General features: G+C 42.2%; 1 protein-coding gene across 1 annotated transcript; it reads left to right on the forward strand.

The window, feature by feature from the left end:
• Positions 1-1,289: 1,289 nt before the first annotated feature.
• On the forward strand, positions 1,290-16,999 carry LOC138966428 (MOG interacting and ectopic P-granules protein 1-like). Its single transcript, XM_070338669.1, has 2 exons — positions 1,290-1,395; positions 7,765-16,999. Exon 2 carries the CDS (start codon positions 7,771-7,773, stop codon positions 11,725-11,727), a length of 3,957 nt encoding a protein of 1,318 aa, XP_070194770.1. The 5' UTR covers positions 1,290-1,395; positions 7,765-7,770; the 3' UTR covers positions 11,728-16,999.
• Positions 17,000-17,763: the final 764 nt, after the last annotated feature.

Genomic DNA, 17,763 nt, shown 5'->3' on the forward strand with positions numbered 1-17,763 from the left:
TCTAAATAATAAATTGACAGCTTGTTACACAAACATTCTTTAATCATAAAAGAATTCGTTTTTCATCAAGACAAGATCAGAACAATTCGAAGTTGTGAAAGTTTAAAAAAAGAAAAGCCCGGAAGCAGGGTCACGCAAGGGTCGTAGCAGACGACGGCCGGTTTATCAGTGCAAATCGCCGTTCCTCTCAACAGTCACAAGCCATCGCTAAAGTTCTTGTGAACCACAGCCGTTGTTTCGTGCATAAAAAAACGTGCTATTGTAGATAAGCTCACGTCGAGTCGCATTCAAATGACTAACTATGACGACTGCATTGTGAAAAGGGAAAACTGGATCACACGGGTTCACGATGGCTCATGGGTAAGATAAACCACGCAAAAATAAATTCTTTGAAAATTGTTCGCTCTTTACGGAGGGCACCTAGGATGTTCTCAATTGGTGAGTGTTTAAATGAAAGGGTGTTTGTACTGTGTGTAAAAGCCTGACCGTATCTGTGATGGTTTACGGGAGGCTTACTCTGCCTTTAACAAAACTCATCGAAAAACATGTTCCATATGCACTTTTGCTGAGTTTATTTTAGCATTTTCAGAACATACCTCGGCAACTTCTTCCATGTTTACAATCGACACCGGATATCACGTCCCCCTGATTTCTGAAAGGCTTGTAAGCGTAGGTTCCTAAATGCGAGAGGCCGCTACCTCGTAATAGAGAGAAAGACTGAGCGGAGAGAGAGCCAGTTGGCGGTCCAGGATAAATGGATAAATGGTCTATGGTCAGCATTATCGTCACGTGTAAGCATTCGCGTCTCTTCCCGCCTCTTTTTAAGTGACATTTTCTCCACTAGATTTGCCCTCCAGATACCAATGAAAGTAAAGAAGCATTGCCGGCTCTTTAGCAACGCAACTCTTTGAACGGGAGAACGGTATCACGTCACAAAGTCGTTGTGGGGACCAGGATGACGTCACACATGAAGAAACGTTTCTTTTCCATTTAACTGTCAAACGGTTGAAGGACAACTCCTGACGTCACTCAGATACTTTCCTTGTCACATGTGTCAAAGTTTTCAACGAAAAAAAAGAGACTTTTGTGACGTGGAAACTCGCAAAAATGATCTGACCTAGTTTTTCGGACGCCATGTCAGTTTTTTGCCAGTTCGAGGCTGAGGCGAGCTGTTACGCCTTGCGCATGCGTAGTCGAGTGTGTATTCCGATTGGCTGAAGTTTACTGATTATGCAGCGCGTTTGTGACGTAGGCGTCGTGTGGATTGCCGTCACGTGACCATCCAATCGCCATCTTTGCGAGGGAGAGTAGTGTGTCACGGTTACCCGGCTGCCCCTAGGAGTGGCCTCAACATGAACAATTGTTAAAACCGTAGTTCTCGGCGATTATTTGAAGGTAGGGTTTTCCTACATTTTGTAAGGGGGATGTAATTGATGTTTTGTTTACAAATATGTGAGTTAAAGACACGTTATTTTGTGTGTATTTATTTGGGTTCCACAATTTTCATCGGGTTGAATGTGCCTGTGTCAGTCATGCAGCGGCGGAACTGGCTCCCGGCCACAGAGTGATCACGCCTTTGGTCTCGCAAAGCGAGTTGCAGTCACAAACCATATCCTACTGATTGTTATAAGAATTAATTGCAGTTGTTCCATTATGATGGTGTATAAACATAATTTGTTGTATGAAACGTTATGTGTGAACTAGATTTACTTCATGTAATACTAATTGCGATCATTGTGAAAATCATTTGAACCGGATGCCTCTCGCATTGACAATAGCAAGTGCGCGTTTGGGGTGAATTTTGTGCGCACGATAATGATTCTAGTTCAGGCATTGAGATCTCTTCAACCAAAGTCAAGTAGTTATACAAATCAAAAAACAACATTCGCATTGAAAGGATATATGTTTTCTGATCCCTAGCCATGCTCGCATGTCTCATTGTCTGACGAGCTGGTTTGGGCTGAAGGTTCCTTGGCTGAATGACAGTCTCATGCTCGTTCATTTTCACATTCTGTCATATATATATATCTATATTTTATGAGTAAACATGGGTTTTTATGTATAATGATACCAACTTTGTTAGAATAGAGTTGGGGGGGGGGGGGGGAGGGCATGACAAGAGACAAGAGAAAGATGACGGTAAGTGTGATTTTTAGGCCAGGTGTTAAATTTAATGTGGGCTGTGTAAAGGGGAAAACCCCTGGAACTGTCTTCCTTTTTCCTACATTTTGGCACTGAGAGACTGATTGAGTTACTGCGTACTACCGAAAACTACCCTGTGAGCGCTCAGTATCGAGCAACGTCCACCCCTTACTTTAGGGTATAGTACCTTGTAAACACTCATCCCCCACATTTGGATCAAGGATGGCAGGAGAAATATGATTTGTTCCAATGTTTTATGAAATTCCTCACACAATGCGGACATGGAATTCCAATGCATAATGACAAGATACTATGATGTGGTCAAACTGTTTATTTCATGTTTGTCACTCGCTCACTGCAGTCTCTAGATAGCCTTGCCAAACAGAATGAAGATTGAGGGGACTCATCTGAGGTGGGGGGGGGGGGGGGGGGCTATTTGAGGGACTTGATAACATTAATCAATTTGCGATTTCTGCACAGACACTTGCTCTGCAATGCCGATTATGTACAGCAGATTTTGAGTCATTATCATTCAGTTTACATTCAAGATATGAGCACATGTTCTAACCATCACACGAAGGGATTTTTGTGTGTGATTGGTTTCCAGGTTTCATTCTTGCAAAGCACTTATGCACGTCCATGATACTGGGTAACAGTTGGGGGACATGAGCACTTTGAAAAAAAGTGTAAATAATCAAACTTAAACAGGCTTGTCCACATACAAAAGACCTGTGTTCAATCAGATATTCCAAAGACAAAAAATGGAAAGTTCTCGAGCATCTATTTCATCACAACACATTGACAATTGGGTGGGGTTGACTGCATGAAGTCAGTTACTTTGCTTTACGTACATCACAGAAGGAAACGAAACCAAGTGAGATCGGAAAATCGTCTGCGGTTAATCACTCACACTGATCATTGATATTTTTGGAAGATCTATTGCTCAATTAATTAAGTAAGTTATAATCCAGTATACAAAATAATGTTGCTGTAAGTGTGCGCGTTAGTACTTTACAGATTAAAAGACTCAAATGTCCGATTCACATAGCCGCATGGCGGTCAGATGTCCTATCGTTTTCAACTGAGCGCGGTCATTGTCTGATAAAAACTTTATTCCTTCGGACAGCGCATTATTTTGAAAATTTTCCTTTCATGATAGAAATTTTCAAAAAGCGACCGGTTAGATATGAAGCTCACGGCATTGAATTATGCCACCGAAAAAAACTAAAGCCTGCCAAAGCAGGGTTTCATTTACTAGTGCGCCCTGCGCCATTGGCGCATTAAATCTGAAAATGTCCCATCACAATTCCCTTCAGTGCGTCAAAGGGCGCATTAAGATTACGTACCACTGCGCCACCAAATGTACGCTTTACATCGGATTACACACACATATGATATATATATATATATATATATATATACAGAGATAACACGATATAGCGGCTAATTCTCAGATGGCACCATATTGCACCATTTTGCATATTTGGTAAAAACACGTACAGGCCTCTCTGGCGCTTCTTGCCTTCGACTATGTCCCATCGGAATTTGGTTGAGGGGGACAAATGTCCCATTGCCTTTTTCTCCCAGGTTAAACCCTGCAAAGAACAGCAAAAGCTTAACACGTTTGACGTTATGTGACAACGGCATCGTGTGCCACATTAGGGCCAAGAACATGGGAAAACACGGCTTGCATCATTCTGGAAAATGACGGTGTCGCCGCTGAAACCTCCACAATCACGGAAAGTAAAGTTTTGGTACAGCAGGAAATTCACACAAACGGTCATTTAATAAGGTTAACTATTTCTGGCTGACCCTGTTTGGTACTAGTTGGTTAGAATTTGACAGCAAAGAGACTGTCAGAAAAAGTTCTGTCAGGAAATCATGCACTTTGTGTGCCAATCAAAGTGAGAGTGCTTAAGTTTTTGGTTGCTTTTTAGTTTGTTTGTTTCTTTAGTGTGTGTGTCCTGTTTGAAACAAATAATAATAAAACAATATACGCACACAATGTTGGTGCATATAGTGTGTGCACATGATTTTGTGTTTTGCACAAAATTATGATGTCCTATTAAAATGCCTTAAAGCAGTCAAATGTCCTATTGATGCCGAAGAGCTCGGGACATTTGTCCTATAGGTATGAATTTGTGGCAACATCATTCTTCCTGAAGCGTTTATGGAAACAAAAGTAACTTACGACAAGGCTTTTTTCAATTCCATCTAAAATAACTAAGTGTGTGTTTTTATTGGAAAAATGTGTCCTAACCTAAAATCGTGTGCCCCAACTAATGATCTTTGGTGTTTCTAACAAAAACACTAGTGCATACAAGTGAGAAGCTTCGTTCATGTCCTAAAAAAGGCCCACCCCCTAGTTTTGAGCTAAATTAGTTTACTGTATACAGTATAACTTAAGCTTGCAAGTTACTATCACCCTTCGTTGTCTCTGTCGACACTCATAACAGCTCGGAAATCAACAAGTCACATACTAATCTCCATGCTTGAGCACTTGCATGTAAAACTTTAACTCAAAATATCTTTCTTTAGACCTGACAACAAATGAGTCTGGTTCGCTCAGTTTGACTGCAAATTGTTACGTCAAAACCATCTCTTTTTTCCTTTTTTGTTTAAATCTTGTCCCCAAAAATTTTCTTTCAGTACTCTTGCTTCTTGTATTCAAATAACGACTGGATGGTTAACGAAAGCGGAGAAGGAGGTTTGTGTCCCGGTGTGTGTGTGTCTTTAAAAATCATTTCTCGAAAACTACCGACTGGATTGTTCACGAACATTGGAACAGACATTTTTGAGTGCGTTTGCCAGCAACATTTCTGGTGGGCTAGTGACTATCTTGATGTTACTCTCCCGGCTGGTGAGTTAAAATTTTGAGATTTGGCCATCCATGATCATGTTACAAATTTGATGATAAAATTAATGAAAATGTTGCTGTGACAGTGCTAAATTTTTGCTAACAGGCAAATCTGAAATCATCAAATAGCAATAAGCATACAAAAATCGGCGAAACACGTTTTAAAGCAAACGCACTCAAAAATGTCTGTTCCAATGTTCGTGAACAATCCAGTCGGTAGTTTTCGAGAAATGATTTTTAAAGACACACACACACCGGGACACAAACCTCCTTCTCCGCTTTCGTTAACCATCCAGTCGTTATTTGTAACATCGAGTTTCAAAGCCATTAACTTGTAGACTTTGTAACATCAGTTGCTGCTTCTGCAGTGTTAATGGCTTTGAAACTCGATGTTACAAAGTCTACAAGTGTTGCATTTGACCAGAATGTTCACTGGCCAGCAGGTCGAGTTACCAGGCTGTTTCTACTAGCCTGGCGGATTTTTTATTCGCCCCTGGCAATCAAGCAGACAGTTTGGCCACCCCTGCATGATTTTTGACTTGGGCCGATTTTTTTATTTCTGAAAAATTTATATTTAAATCTCAAAGGTGACATCTTTGTTGCCTCATGTATCTGAAAGTATATCTTGGTTGTGTTTGATGGAAAAAAGGGCTTAATGAAATCAATCAATCAATCAATCAATGAGGCTTATATCGCGCATATTCCGTGGGTACAGTTCTAGGCGCTCTGCAGTGATGCCGTGTGAGATGAAATTTTATACGGCCAGTAGATTGCAGCCATGTCGGCGCATATTTACCTTTCACGGCCTTATTAGCATCCATGATCATGACCAAGTCACACGGGTATGGTAGACAATTATTAACTGTGCCTAAGCAATTTTGCCAGGAAAGACCCTTTTGTCAATCGTGGGATCTTTAACGTGCACACCCAATGTAGTATACACGGGGGGTGGTTCGGACACCGAAGAGAGTCTGCACACAAAGTTGACTCTGTGAAATAAATTTCCGCCGAACCTGGGATCGAACTCGCGCTGACAGCGGCCAACTGAATACAAATCCAGCGCGCTACCAACTGAGCTATATCGTTAAACCGTTAAATACCGCCTTTCTTAATCGAAAGGAGATACATAAAATTATCATTCCTCTATTCCTTATCATGTGCTGATTAAAAAAATATGGTGTTTGTTGCTGAAAATATGCTTTAAATGAGCAAATGCATTGAAAGGAAATTATGCTTAATAATAAATAATTTTTCTATAGTATAGCGCGAGTCCCATCAATTAGCTCCAGGCGCTTTACAAATTCACTCTAAAACAAACCCGCACAAAGTAAACAAGCATACAAATAACTGAGATAAAACAACATCAACCTAAGCACGAAGCAAACTGGGCTTGCAGGACAAAACATGTGCACACACCGACCCACACATAAACGCACACACACAGTCATAGCATTGATAGAGAAACCATACTGTACATACAGGCTAGAGAGTTCCAAAGCAGAAATAGAGTTGTGGGGTGTCTAGAGTAGGCTAAGGCCAAAAAAAAATAGGTCTGTTTACGGTAACAATAACATAGGCCCAACAAAATAGGGTCGGTAGGTCGGGATATTTTTTTTTTATTTTTTTATTTTTTCCCAAAAAACCATATTTTTACGTTATTTAAATTTTTTTTTCTTCCCCAAATGCCAAAAAAAAGTCTAGGGTCGCGCAAAAAAATAGGGTCGGTCGGGTTACCGTAAACAGACTATTTTTTTGTGTGGCCTAAGTAAAGGTTTAGGAAGCAGGTATGTTTTGAGTTGTGTTTTGAAGGAGGAAAGGCTACTGGAAACACCGATAGAATTAGGAAGTGCATTCCACACAATCGGAATCTGATGCCTGAAGGTTATTTAAGAATGTTGAGTAGTTTTTCAGAGGAGGATCTGAGGGAACCGGATGGCTCGTAGATAACAGGGAGTTGGGACAGATAGGGGGGAAGTGATTTCTCAAAAGTCTGCTTTGACTTTACACTCTGTTCACCCGATCATTATAAAATAACGCCATATCGAGCGTTGAACACGCAAATGGCGCAATATTCAAAGGCGGGAGATTATGACATCACCTTGTGATGTTCTTTTCCCCAAACACAGTACAGATTTTGCCTCAAACTTTCCTTGCGATGTCTGCAATATCAAATGTCCTTTTTTAAATTATATGAAGATGTTTTGAAGGGTTCTAGGATCAGGATAAAAAAAGAAGGGTTGGTCAATGAATCTGTAACACGAACAATATGTAACATTTATAAGTAACTTCTTTATGGCATTGCTTTAGTTGAAAATTACCATCAAAGTATAGGTATAAATGCAGCATATCTTTTCGTTGCAGATGTTAATTTTCACACACGCACAAAAAGAATGTTGGTTTCCAAGCTCTCGCAAACTTCAAAGCATGGCTAAGCATAACCTAGGGCTATCTCGCTAGATGTGCGAAGTCAGATGATCATAGTTCTTTTGACTTTCAAAGCTGATAACTCGCGAGAGCTGCTCAGATGCCGTAAAGGTCTATTGTAAGCTATCGGCCCTTTTGAAATTGTCTGTCAATTGTTTGTTTTTTTAAGCATTTTGACAATTTAGCTAAACACTTAATGATAGTAAGAAGATTTAACAGAGACCTATTTGCTGCAAGGAAGTTTTGCAGTCAGTAAAGTAGGCTTACATGCAAAATATATAATTGTGGTTCCAATCTAACAATACTAACATGTTAAATTATCCTTGCATTTGTTTGTGCAGGAAACCATGGAGGTGGACACGCACAATAAAGATGACAACAACATCGCCACCTTGTCCCCAGCACCTGTCGACACCTTGGGCAAAGTCAACGGTGACGAGGAGCTGGATTTCACCATCACCATGAACGAGTCCGAAGATGAAGGATCTGATGATGCGGTTTCCAGTGAACCTGTCAAGAAAGCTAATGTGAACCCTGCCCAAGTCAATGGCAAATTATCTTCAGACGATGACTCGCAGGCATCTGCCCCTGACAGCGCCAAGGTGGCTGGGAAGGAGAAATTCAAGGAGAATGATTCAGAAAAGGAGGAAGGTGGGGGCGAGAAGAAGAAAAACTTAGAGAAACAGCATAATGGGGAGAAAGAGGATGATGCGGACACCGAGAAGAAAGAGGCAGAACACGCGAACAGTAGTGATGAATGCAAAGAGGAGGAAGACGGAGCTAAAAACGATGTTCAAGCCGACTCCAAAGTCTCTGACATGGACACTGAAAAAGAGAAAACTACCAGTAAAGAAAGTGGTGATGACAAGTCAATTGGCGAAGACAAAGAAATCAAGTCTGACAGTGAGGAAAAGCAGGGCGATGGAGAAGAGAAGAAGACTGAGAGTAAAGACAAAAAGGCTGACGATGAGGACAAGAAGGCTGACAGTAAAGGGAAAGTTACTCCAGTTAAGAAGGCAGAATCCGCTTTGGGAAAGAAGCCGGCAGAAGAAGATGAAGATGATGACGTGGTGGAAATTGAGGACTCTCCTATGAAAATTGATGGTGGGGGAGGTCAGCAGGCTTCCTTTAAGTTTTTAACAACTACGGGTTCTGCTTCTAGAGGCAGTGCTGGCAACCTGGTACTTGATGCAAGGACTGGTGCCAGTGTCCCCTTCATGACAACTGCGCAAGGCGCGTCTCTCCTGCCTTCATCCTCTGGCATGCAGTTGATGCTGCCTCAGGGGACACCAGGTGTCCAGGGCTCGGCTGTTATGTACGTCCCGAACAGCGGCACTTTCATCACCACCTCATCTGCTGCCCCTTTTCTGTCCGCCATCAACACGGCCCAGCAGTCCCAGGCACGAAGCAATGCCTCTCTCCTCTTCTCCCAGAATACCAATATGATGCCCAACCAGGCCAACCTGTTTGCCATGTCGTCACAACAAAACCAGGCTGCACGAGCTGGCCAGCCTGCCCTAGCAGCGGCACTGACCAACATTCCAGAAACACCCACCTCCAGTAAAGGCATGATCGACATGATTCGCTGGGAGGTGGAAAACCACATCAACATCAAGCCCAAGTACGTCAGACCCAATCCCAAGGCTGAGCTGGGCAACATGGCCAAGTGGAGCTTCGACCTGGGCTCCGACCTAGTGAAAGAGTACGTCTACCATGACCTCGTGCGTATTCAGCACCGACGAAAGGATGAAGGGAGCCTGTCTGACAAGGAGAAAGAGGACTTTTCCAAGCTGCAGCAAATTGACAAAGAGCTGAACCAGAAGGTGGGTCACCTCAAGAACAGACTGAATAAGTCATGCAAGTGTGGCTTCAAGACGGAACTGGATGGTGTGCTGTACCATCACCAGCAGCACGCTCACATTGACAGAGGCGGTTTTTTGAGCTGTCCACTGTGCAAGTATTCCTCCCGCCAGCCCAACACTTTCCGTGTCCACATGGAGGGAGAGCATGGGCGGGTGGGTAAGGTGGAGAACAGGCCCAGTTTCTACGAGTGCCCCCTGTGTCCCTATGAGACCAACTTCACAAACAGGCTGGACCAACACAAGGTGCGGTGTCAGCGCCAGTTCCGTGATGCTTTCAACCTGCACCCCAGCTGCATAACTGGTCCAGAAGTCAACCTGTGCCTTGAGAATGTCTTCTACTATGTCTTCACTCGCCAGTTCATGAACTCCATCATCCCCAAAGCTGCCACACCTGCTATCACCTCCGCCACCAAAATCCGTGATATGCCAGCCAAGGCAGGTACAACAGTAAACTCCATGTTGGCGTCAAAAGCTAGAGGTACTGCAGCCACCCAACTTGTCTCAGCCAGGCATATTGCACCCATCATGGCTGCTCAAAAAACAACCAAACAACAGCTGCCCAACACTCTGTCTCGCAACTTCCCTGTCATTTCATCCAAAATCAACACCATCACCGGTCAAGGTGTCCCGAGCTTCGTTGCTAATCAAGCAGCGGCCATTGCCAAGCAGGCCATGGCTTCGGCACAAATCCCAGCACCCAAACAGGCTCCAGCTCCCAATCAGCCAAACGGCAACTTTGAAGTCTGTGAGATTTGTGGTGGCTACGTCAAAGACCGCAAAGCCCTGCGTATCCACTTCTTCTACGCTCATCGCATTGACATGCCGTTCGGTGTGTTTGAGCGGCCCCAGCCTCCATTGTACTGTGCCACATGCTTTGCTCGCTTCTGGACAGCCCAAGGCCTACAGAAACACATAGAGGTGCACAAGAACGACATGCAGAGCACCACGCAGACTAACAACGGCGTGGCTGGCAAGTGCATCTCCTGCGGTCATCGTGTGCCCAACATCCTCATGCACATGCGCATGGTGCATAACAGAGAGCTGCGTCATTATCTTGCCGCTCTAATGTGCATTTTCTGCGGCAACCGCTTTCTAACCAAGAAGGAGACGGAGAACCACATGAGCAAGATGCATGGAGTCATTGTGAAAAATAGCAGTGTGCAAAGCAGCGCACCCCCACCCAAGCCTGCCGCTCAGACCTCGGCCCGTCCAGGGCAGCAGCCACCTAAGGCTTCAAGCACCAAGCAGTCCCCTGGCCCTGCATCTAGTGCTAAGGAAGCAGCAGCTAAGCCAGCCAGTGGTGGCAAGATGAATCGTAGCAGCCAGTGTGTGCTGTGCAACCTGAGCTTTTCACGCAACGTTGACCTGACCAGACACTGCATGCGTGTGCACCATACCTGCATGAAGTGTGGCCTTGTGGTGGTGGATAAGGAGTCCCTCAGTCGACACACCTGTCTCCACTCTGCCTCTGGTATGCGTACCTGTGAGGTCTGCAAGGAGTCTGGCTTTCACCCAGCTTATTACATCAAGCACATGCGTGACAAGCACCTGCGGAAATGCACGGTGGTCCTTCGGCGCATTGACCGTGCTGTGGTGGAGTCCATGAAGCGACCAATCACCATCTCTGACAGCGAAGATGAAGAACCCTTGTCAGGGCCCTCAAAGTCCAAGCAGCAGAAGATCTACAGAGGTGTCAAGCAGGTGGAGGAAGGCAAGACAAAGCCAACAGCTGATGGTGATCACTCTGATAGTAAGAAACAAGAAGAGGGGAAAGCAGAGACCTCCTCTACAGAAGTCGGCAAAGAGAAAGGTGAAGATGCAGAGAAGGGGGATGACGACAAGAAAGAAGACGCCAACGCCAGCAAAGAAGAGATGAGTGAAGACGCAGAGAAGGGGGATGAGGGCAAGAAGGAGGATCCCACAGAAGTGGAAGAGGAGGGAGAGAAAGACAAACATGATAGTGATGTGAGTGAAGAGAAAGCAGCAAAGGAGAAGGGTAAAGAAACAAATTCTGAATCTGATGAAAAGGGCAAGTCAAACAACACCGCCCCTGAAGAAAGTGACTCGGCTGAATATGTTACAAAGGACCAAGTGCCTGACGATGAAGAAAAGGAGGAAGGTGAGAAGACTGCTGTGAGTGAATCTGAAAATGGAGTTTCACATGAAGACACTGACATTAAATCTGGTAGTCTTGAGAAAAATGCTGGCAGAAGGTGTACAAGGTCAAGAAAAAGTGATGCAGAAATGGACAGCAGTGAAAAGCAGAATTCAGACAATGACAAAACTGTTGGAGATGAGAAGAAACCAAGTTCAGATAAAAGTCAGGACCCAGCCTCTCCAAAGAAAAGGAAGATGGACACAAGTGACAGTGAAGACGGTTCTGTTCGAAAGAGTCTCCGGCGCAGTGGTAGTAAGGGGGGTGATAGTATGGACTTGGACTAAAGTTATCCGATGTGTGTGTGTGTGTGTGTATGACTGTGTGTAAGTAACTATGTGTGTAGCAAGGATGACAGTTTGACTGAACACGGTGGCCCCAGAATCGGACATACAAATTACAATGCCACCAGAAAGTGAATAAATCTTTTGTGTGATCTTTTTATCTAGCAAATTTCAATCTTCGGTTGATGGATTGTTTTAGTGGTACATTGTATAAAAGAACAAAAACTAGCAAACTCAGTCCTTGGTTAATAATTTCTTCTAGTGGGGTTAAATGAAAACACTTACTTCGCCAAGTAAAATTGTTAGCTGTGTTTGGCAGTAGCAGTTGGGTTAAAAGGTCACACCAGAGAATTTGTTCTGCTTTTTGGCATGATTGAACATCTGACTCATTCTGAGGCTTATTTGAAACAAGGCATCTGACACAGTGTGAATAAAATATGTAAAGTGATTATTCTTGACATAATTTTGGTTGTAAATTGATTTCCATGTGACTTTAGAAGTTAGTGTACATATGTTGATGTATTACTGACCCCCCGCGGGTTAGGGGGAAGAATTTACCCGATGCATGTCGTAAGAGGCGACAAACGGATTCTGTTTCTCCTTTTACCCTTGTTAAGTGTTTCTTGTATAGAATATAGTCAATTTTTGTAAAGATTTTAGTCAAGCAGTATGTAAGAAATGTTAAGTCCTTTGTACTGGAAACTTGCATTCTCCCAGTAAGGTAATATATTGTACTACGTTGCAAGCCCCTGGAGCAAATTTTTGATTAGTGCTTTTGTGAACAAGAAACAATTGACAAGTGGCTCTATCCCATCTTCCCCCTTTCCCCGTCGCGATATAACCTTCGTGGTTGAAAACGACGTTAAAACACCAAATAAAGAAAGAAAGAAAGATGTATTACTGCAACAAGTTACTAGAGTCTTGGAGATTTGGTCTAGCTGTTGTTATCAGTGCTATTCTGTGCTGTTCATGATCTTTCAACTATTTGATTCTGTACATATAAAAAATGTGTACTCAATGTATGAGGAAAGTACATGTACTGCCATATTATGGGCTCATGTCCTGTTTTCTGCTGTAAGTTATATAGCTTATTCCTCCTTTGTCATCTTATATATATGCTCTTGTTTATTTCGGCAACATCGTGCTGCATTCTTGTCATTCACATTTTTCTTTAAATACGTGACAAGGCAGATACTTGAACATTTTTCACACAATTTCATTTTGTGACAATGATTTTATTTTTAAACTGGCGATTAAAAAAAGAGCTTCAGTTGTATGCATTTTGCTCTTTCAGCATGTTAATGTGGAGTTAGCTTTAAACGTTACCCCCGATGATAAAGTTAGGGAGGACAATTATTATGGGCTAGGTTTGGCATTGTGATTCAGTTGACAGGGATGTTGCCACAAATTCATACCAATAGGACAAATATCCTGAGCTCTTCGGCATTAATAGGACATTTGACTGCTTTCAGACATTTTAAAAGGACATTATAATTGTGTGTAAAACACAAAATTATCATGTGCAAACACACATATCAGTACATGCACCAACATTGTGTGCAGGACACACACAAAAGAGAAACAAACAAACTAAAAAACGACCAAAAACTTCAGCACAATCACGAAAAGAATATTATCAAATATCGCGCTGTCCGAAGGAATGGAGTTCTTATTGGACCATGACCGCGCTCAGTTGAAAACGATAGGACATCTGACCGCAATGAGGCTATGTGAATCGGACATGTGAGCCTTGTAATCGGTCTATGTCCGATGTCCGACGCCTAACGACATCCCTGAGTTGAGTATTACTACATGTATTAGTAATCTGTTGAATGACTTAAAACAAAAGCGAAATCCAGCAGATTGTTTCTAGTTTGCTAAATTCCAAGTCTGAATAAAAGAGGAATAAATTAAGAATAAAAAGTTATTTTTGGAAACTTTTCTTTTCTCTATGTTGTCAGAACTTGAGGCTTTTATCTGTATCATGCATGATGTTGGTAAGAAATTTGGACATACTCTAAACATTGTATGCAGGTATGGTTTTTGTCTCAGAGACCATCCTAAAAATCACTGGCGGGATTATGACAATACTTTCTGTCTTTCTTGAATCTGTTCATGTCTCTCTGAGTTTTGTCTTGGGTTGTTGTCATGTTTAAAATTCGATAAGTTTTCCTACACAGGTTGTGAAAGAGTATCTGGGCTGCAAAAATACTTTGTTTACTTTCTTACTGATCTCAGAAGTACACTGACCTAATATATTTCTGTTTTCACTGATACTTTGCATCTGTTCCAATGTACACTGCAATCTTCATAGACTGTTTTTGTCCCTGTTTTCTGTTGTATGTCAATCACTCAATGATTATGTCCCGCAGTGGGGCACTGCGGTTATGAAATTAAAGGCCCCTCCTGTTTTTGGAACCGCAGGAGCTTTCTAGTTTGCTGTTAGGTAGATTTTTGGTTCCTCTTTCCTGTCATGCTCTCTTTTTCTTCATGAATTCTTTTCTTTTTTCTGCCTTCTTGCTCATTCACCTGTATTTTTTCCAAAAATCTCTTCTCTTGCCGCTTGTCTCGCGATTCATGTATAGTTTAATCTGTTAGTGTTCTGATGTAAGTCCAGCAGTAGATAGGTTAAGCCTATTTTAACATACTGGAAACTGGTAATCTTCCAGTAGGTATTAATTTAGTTTTACTAAAGCCTGCTGGGACACAAGTAATGGGTTAGTGCATTTGTAAACAGGAATCGCTTGACAAGTGGCCCCCTTCATTCCCCCTTCCTCGTCCTGATATGGCTCTGCGTAGTCCGCTGGACGTTAAGCAACAAATAAACAAACAAACAAACAAACAATGATTATGCCTTTCTTTCTGGGGTTTGTTTCCCTTTCTTTTTCAATTGTGAGATTTTTATGTTGTTTGTGTTTGTTAGTGTTCCTTTTGTCATGGATGGAGTAAAGCTGTTTGTTCTGATCACCACTCACTAGTAGACCACACTTTTGTACATTTGCACTCAAAAACTACAATCAAAATCAGCAGACACTTGTTTTTAGTCATGAAAGGGGGTAATCCTCATACCGCCATAGTGCTCCTCCGTCTCTTTATTTTTTTGTATTAATTTATTTATTATCCTGTAGCTAAGTGCTGTTGTTTTAAAGTAAGCCCACGCAATCTCTCGGTGGCAAGTACAGCAGCTAGGATTTTATAAGACTGAAGTTCTCAAGTCAGTGATGCAGTTTCAGTTCTAAGATTATTAGCCTTTTGTTAAGCAGTATTAGGTAATACTGTTTATATCTGAAATCGATAGAAAGGTGTACATATACAGCAGTGTCAGAATTTTAGGATCTCGGAATTTGCTGGTAAGACTAACAGCTTGCATTGTCACGTATCATTTTTGTTTAAACTGTTGTATTGAGGCTTCAACTGTTGTAAACATACTGATGTTTAGATCTATTATCAGTACAAAGGTGTATCAGCAGCGGTACCTGAATATTATGAACTGGGATTTTGCCAGAAAGAGCTTGCATTATCCCATATCTTGTTTGTTTTATCTGTTGTACCGATTGAGACTCCTATCATTGTTTGTTGATGATGTTTTGTTTTTTGACTCACATGCGAAGCAAAAGTGAGTATGTTTTCCGTCCGGAAAACTTTAACGTTGGATATTTCTTAGACACTATTCAGTCTATCAGTACCAAATTTGGCAAGATGGTGTATGATGACAAGGCCCCAAAAACATACATAGCATCTTGACCTTGCTTCAAGGTCAAGGTCGCAGGGGCCATAAATGTTGCCTAAAAAACAGCTATTTTTCACATTTTCTCTGAAGTTTTTGAGATTGAATACCTCACCTATATCCCGCAGTGGGGCACTGCGGTTATGAAATTAAAGGCCCCTCCTGTTTTTGGAACCGCAGGAGCTTTCTAGTTTGCTGTTAGGTAGATTTTTGGTTCCTCTTTCCTGTCATGCTCTCTTTTTCTTCATGAATTCTTTTCTTTTTTCTGCCTTCTTGCTCATTCACCTGTATTTTTTCCAAAAATCTCTTCTCTTGCCGCTTGTCTCGCGATTCATGTATAGTTTAATCTGTTAGTGTTCTGATGTAAGTCCAGCAGTAGATAGGTTAAGCCTATTTTAACATACTGGAAACTGGTAATCTTCCAGTAGGTATTAATTTAGTTTTACTAAAGCCTGCTGGGACACAAGTAATGGGTTAGTGCATTTGTAAACAGGAATCGCTTGACAAGTGGCCCCCTTCCCCCCCCCCCCCCCCCCCCCCCCCCCCTTCCTCGTCCTGATATGGCTCTGCGTAGTCGGCTGGACGTTAAGCAACAAATAAACAAACAAACAAACAAACCTCACCTATATATGATATATAGGGCAAAGTAAGCCCCATCTTCCTTGGGTGGGAGGGTAGTACATGTAGACAGATTTTGTACAAAACTTTCCAAGTAGTTAAAAGGCACACTCCATCTCACGTTAACAGCTCGACTCGCCATCTCAGATTTCCACACCCTTACTGCTTGCCATGGTGAGCTCAAATTTTTTTGATGAATCAATTTCCTAAAAATCCACTAGTGCCTTTTACGAAATCATTTTTATCAAAAAAGTTCCACTGTGCACTGAGAGCACCCGGACTGTTAATTTTTGGTATGTGAGGGATGGTCTTACCACATGTCAAAGCCTGGTCAGGTCTGGGATGGTGAGCTAAACTGTTGATCCAGGAAAGATTGTGCCTTGAACCAAGCTGCATTCTTGTTGCTTAAAGGTCTATGTGTTGTAATTGCCTCAAGAGTTAGGTCTGCATACTTACAGGGTTTGCAGGGAGGGCGTTGGTTTGGTTCGTTTCTTTTTCCTCCGAAAGCGGCGTATGGCTGCCTTAATGGCGGGGTAAAAACGGTCATACATGTAAAATTCCACTCGTGCAAAAAAAACACGAGTGTACGTGGGAGTTTCAGCCCACGAACGCAGAAGTTTGTTTCTTTTAGTTCCATTTATGTGTCTTTTGGTGTAAGTGCCCACCATTCTAATGCCTGTATTTCTACTGATCGTAAAAGCTTTCAGGTGCATGTATGTTTGTGTTTTTATATATATTACAGAACTGTAAGACATTTTGAAGTGTAAATGACACCAAGTGTGTTGAGATCATCTGACAGGGTTATTTGAAGTTGCTACATTAGCCAATTTGCATGGACGTCACATCTTTCTACCATGGTAGAAATCATTCTTTTACTGTCATGACTATGGAAGGTGTGGCTAGTCAAAATAAAAGATCTGTCTGTTGAAAGCTTTTTGTCTATGATCTGTCTTGCATGTGTGCGATTGCTGGTTTGGTGTAACAACACTTCACTTTTAACCTCCACCGTGGGTCGTAGACAACCCAGAACCTCACTAAATCATCTTTTTCTCTGAAACATTTTGCAATTGAGACTTCATGTAATCACCATACAACGTTCTCATTGCCCAACCTTTGAAAGATTATCTTTACAAACAAACAAACGATGACAAAATTTGAACTACACAGTCCTGATGATGTGGGTCATGGATGACCAATATGGAATTACGTAAGGAATTTTACATTGTTTATCCTTACTCAGATGGCATGGGTCGTGTACGACCCATACTCTGTAAAGAGGCGGCAAAACATGTATCCCTATTCGGATGGCATGGGTCGTGTACGACCCATACTTTTTGCTTTGAATCTTTCTTTGGAAAGTATGGGTCGTGCACAACCCACATCATCCGGACTGTGTAGTCCGAAGCGTGATCCGGTGAAGGTTAATGAAAATCTGGAGGCTGTACAACTTTGGCTGATGTTTGTAAGTTCAGCATTTTAATAGGAAATATGATATAGCAGAAGGTTTAACACTTGGAGGTAACTTATGATTTGTTTGAACAAATGTGAAAGATAGGAAAACGTAATTTGTAGTCAAATATTAGATTGCTGATGCAGTGTTCAGTAAGGCACACATCCTTTCGACACACATTACACTTGGACACTGAAGGTACCTTCGTGCCAGATTAAGCGATCATGTGCACCACAACACATCT

The sequence above is a fragment of the Littorina saxatilis genome, linkage group LG1, assembly GCF_037325665.1.
Source record: "Littorina saxatilis isolate snail1 linkage group LG1, US_GU_Lsax_2.0, whole genome shotgun sequence".
In the NCBI taxonomy this organism is placed as follows: Eukaryota; Metazoa; Mollusca; class Gastropoda; order Littorinimorpha; family Littorinidae; genus Littorina; species Littorina saxatilis.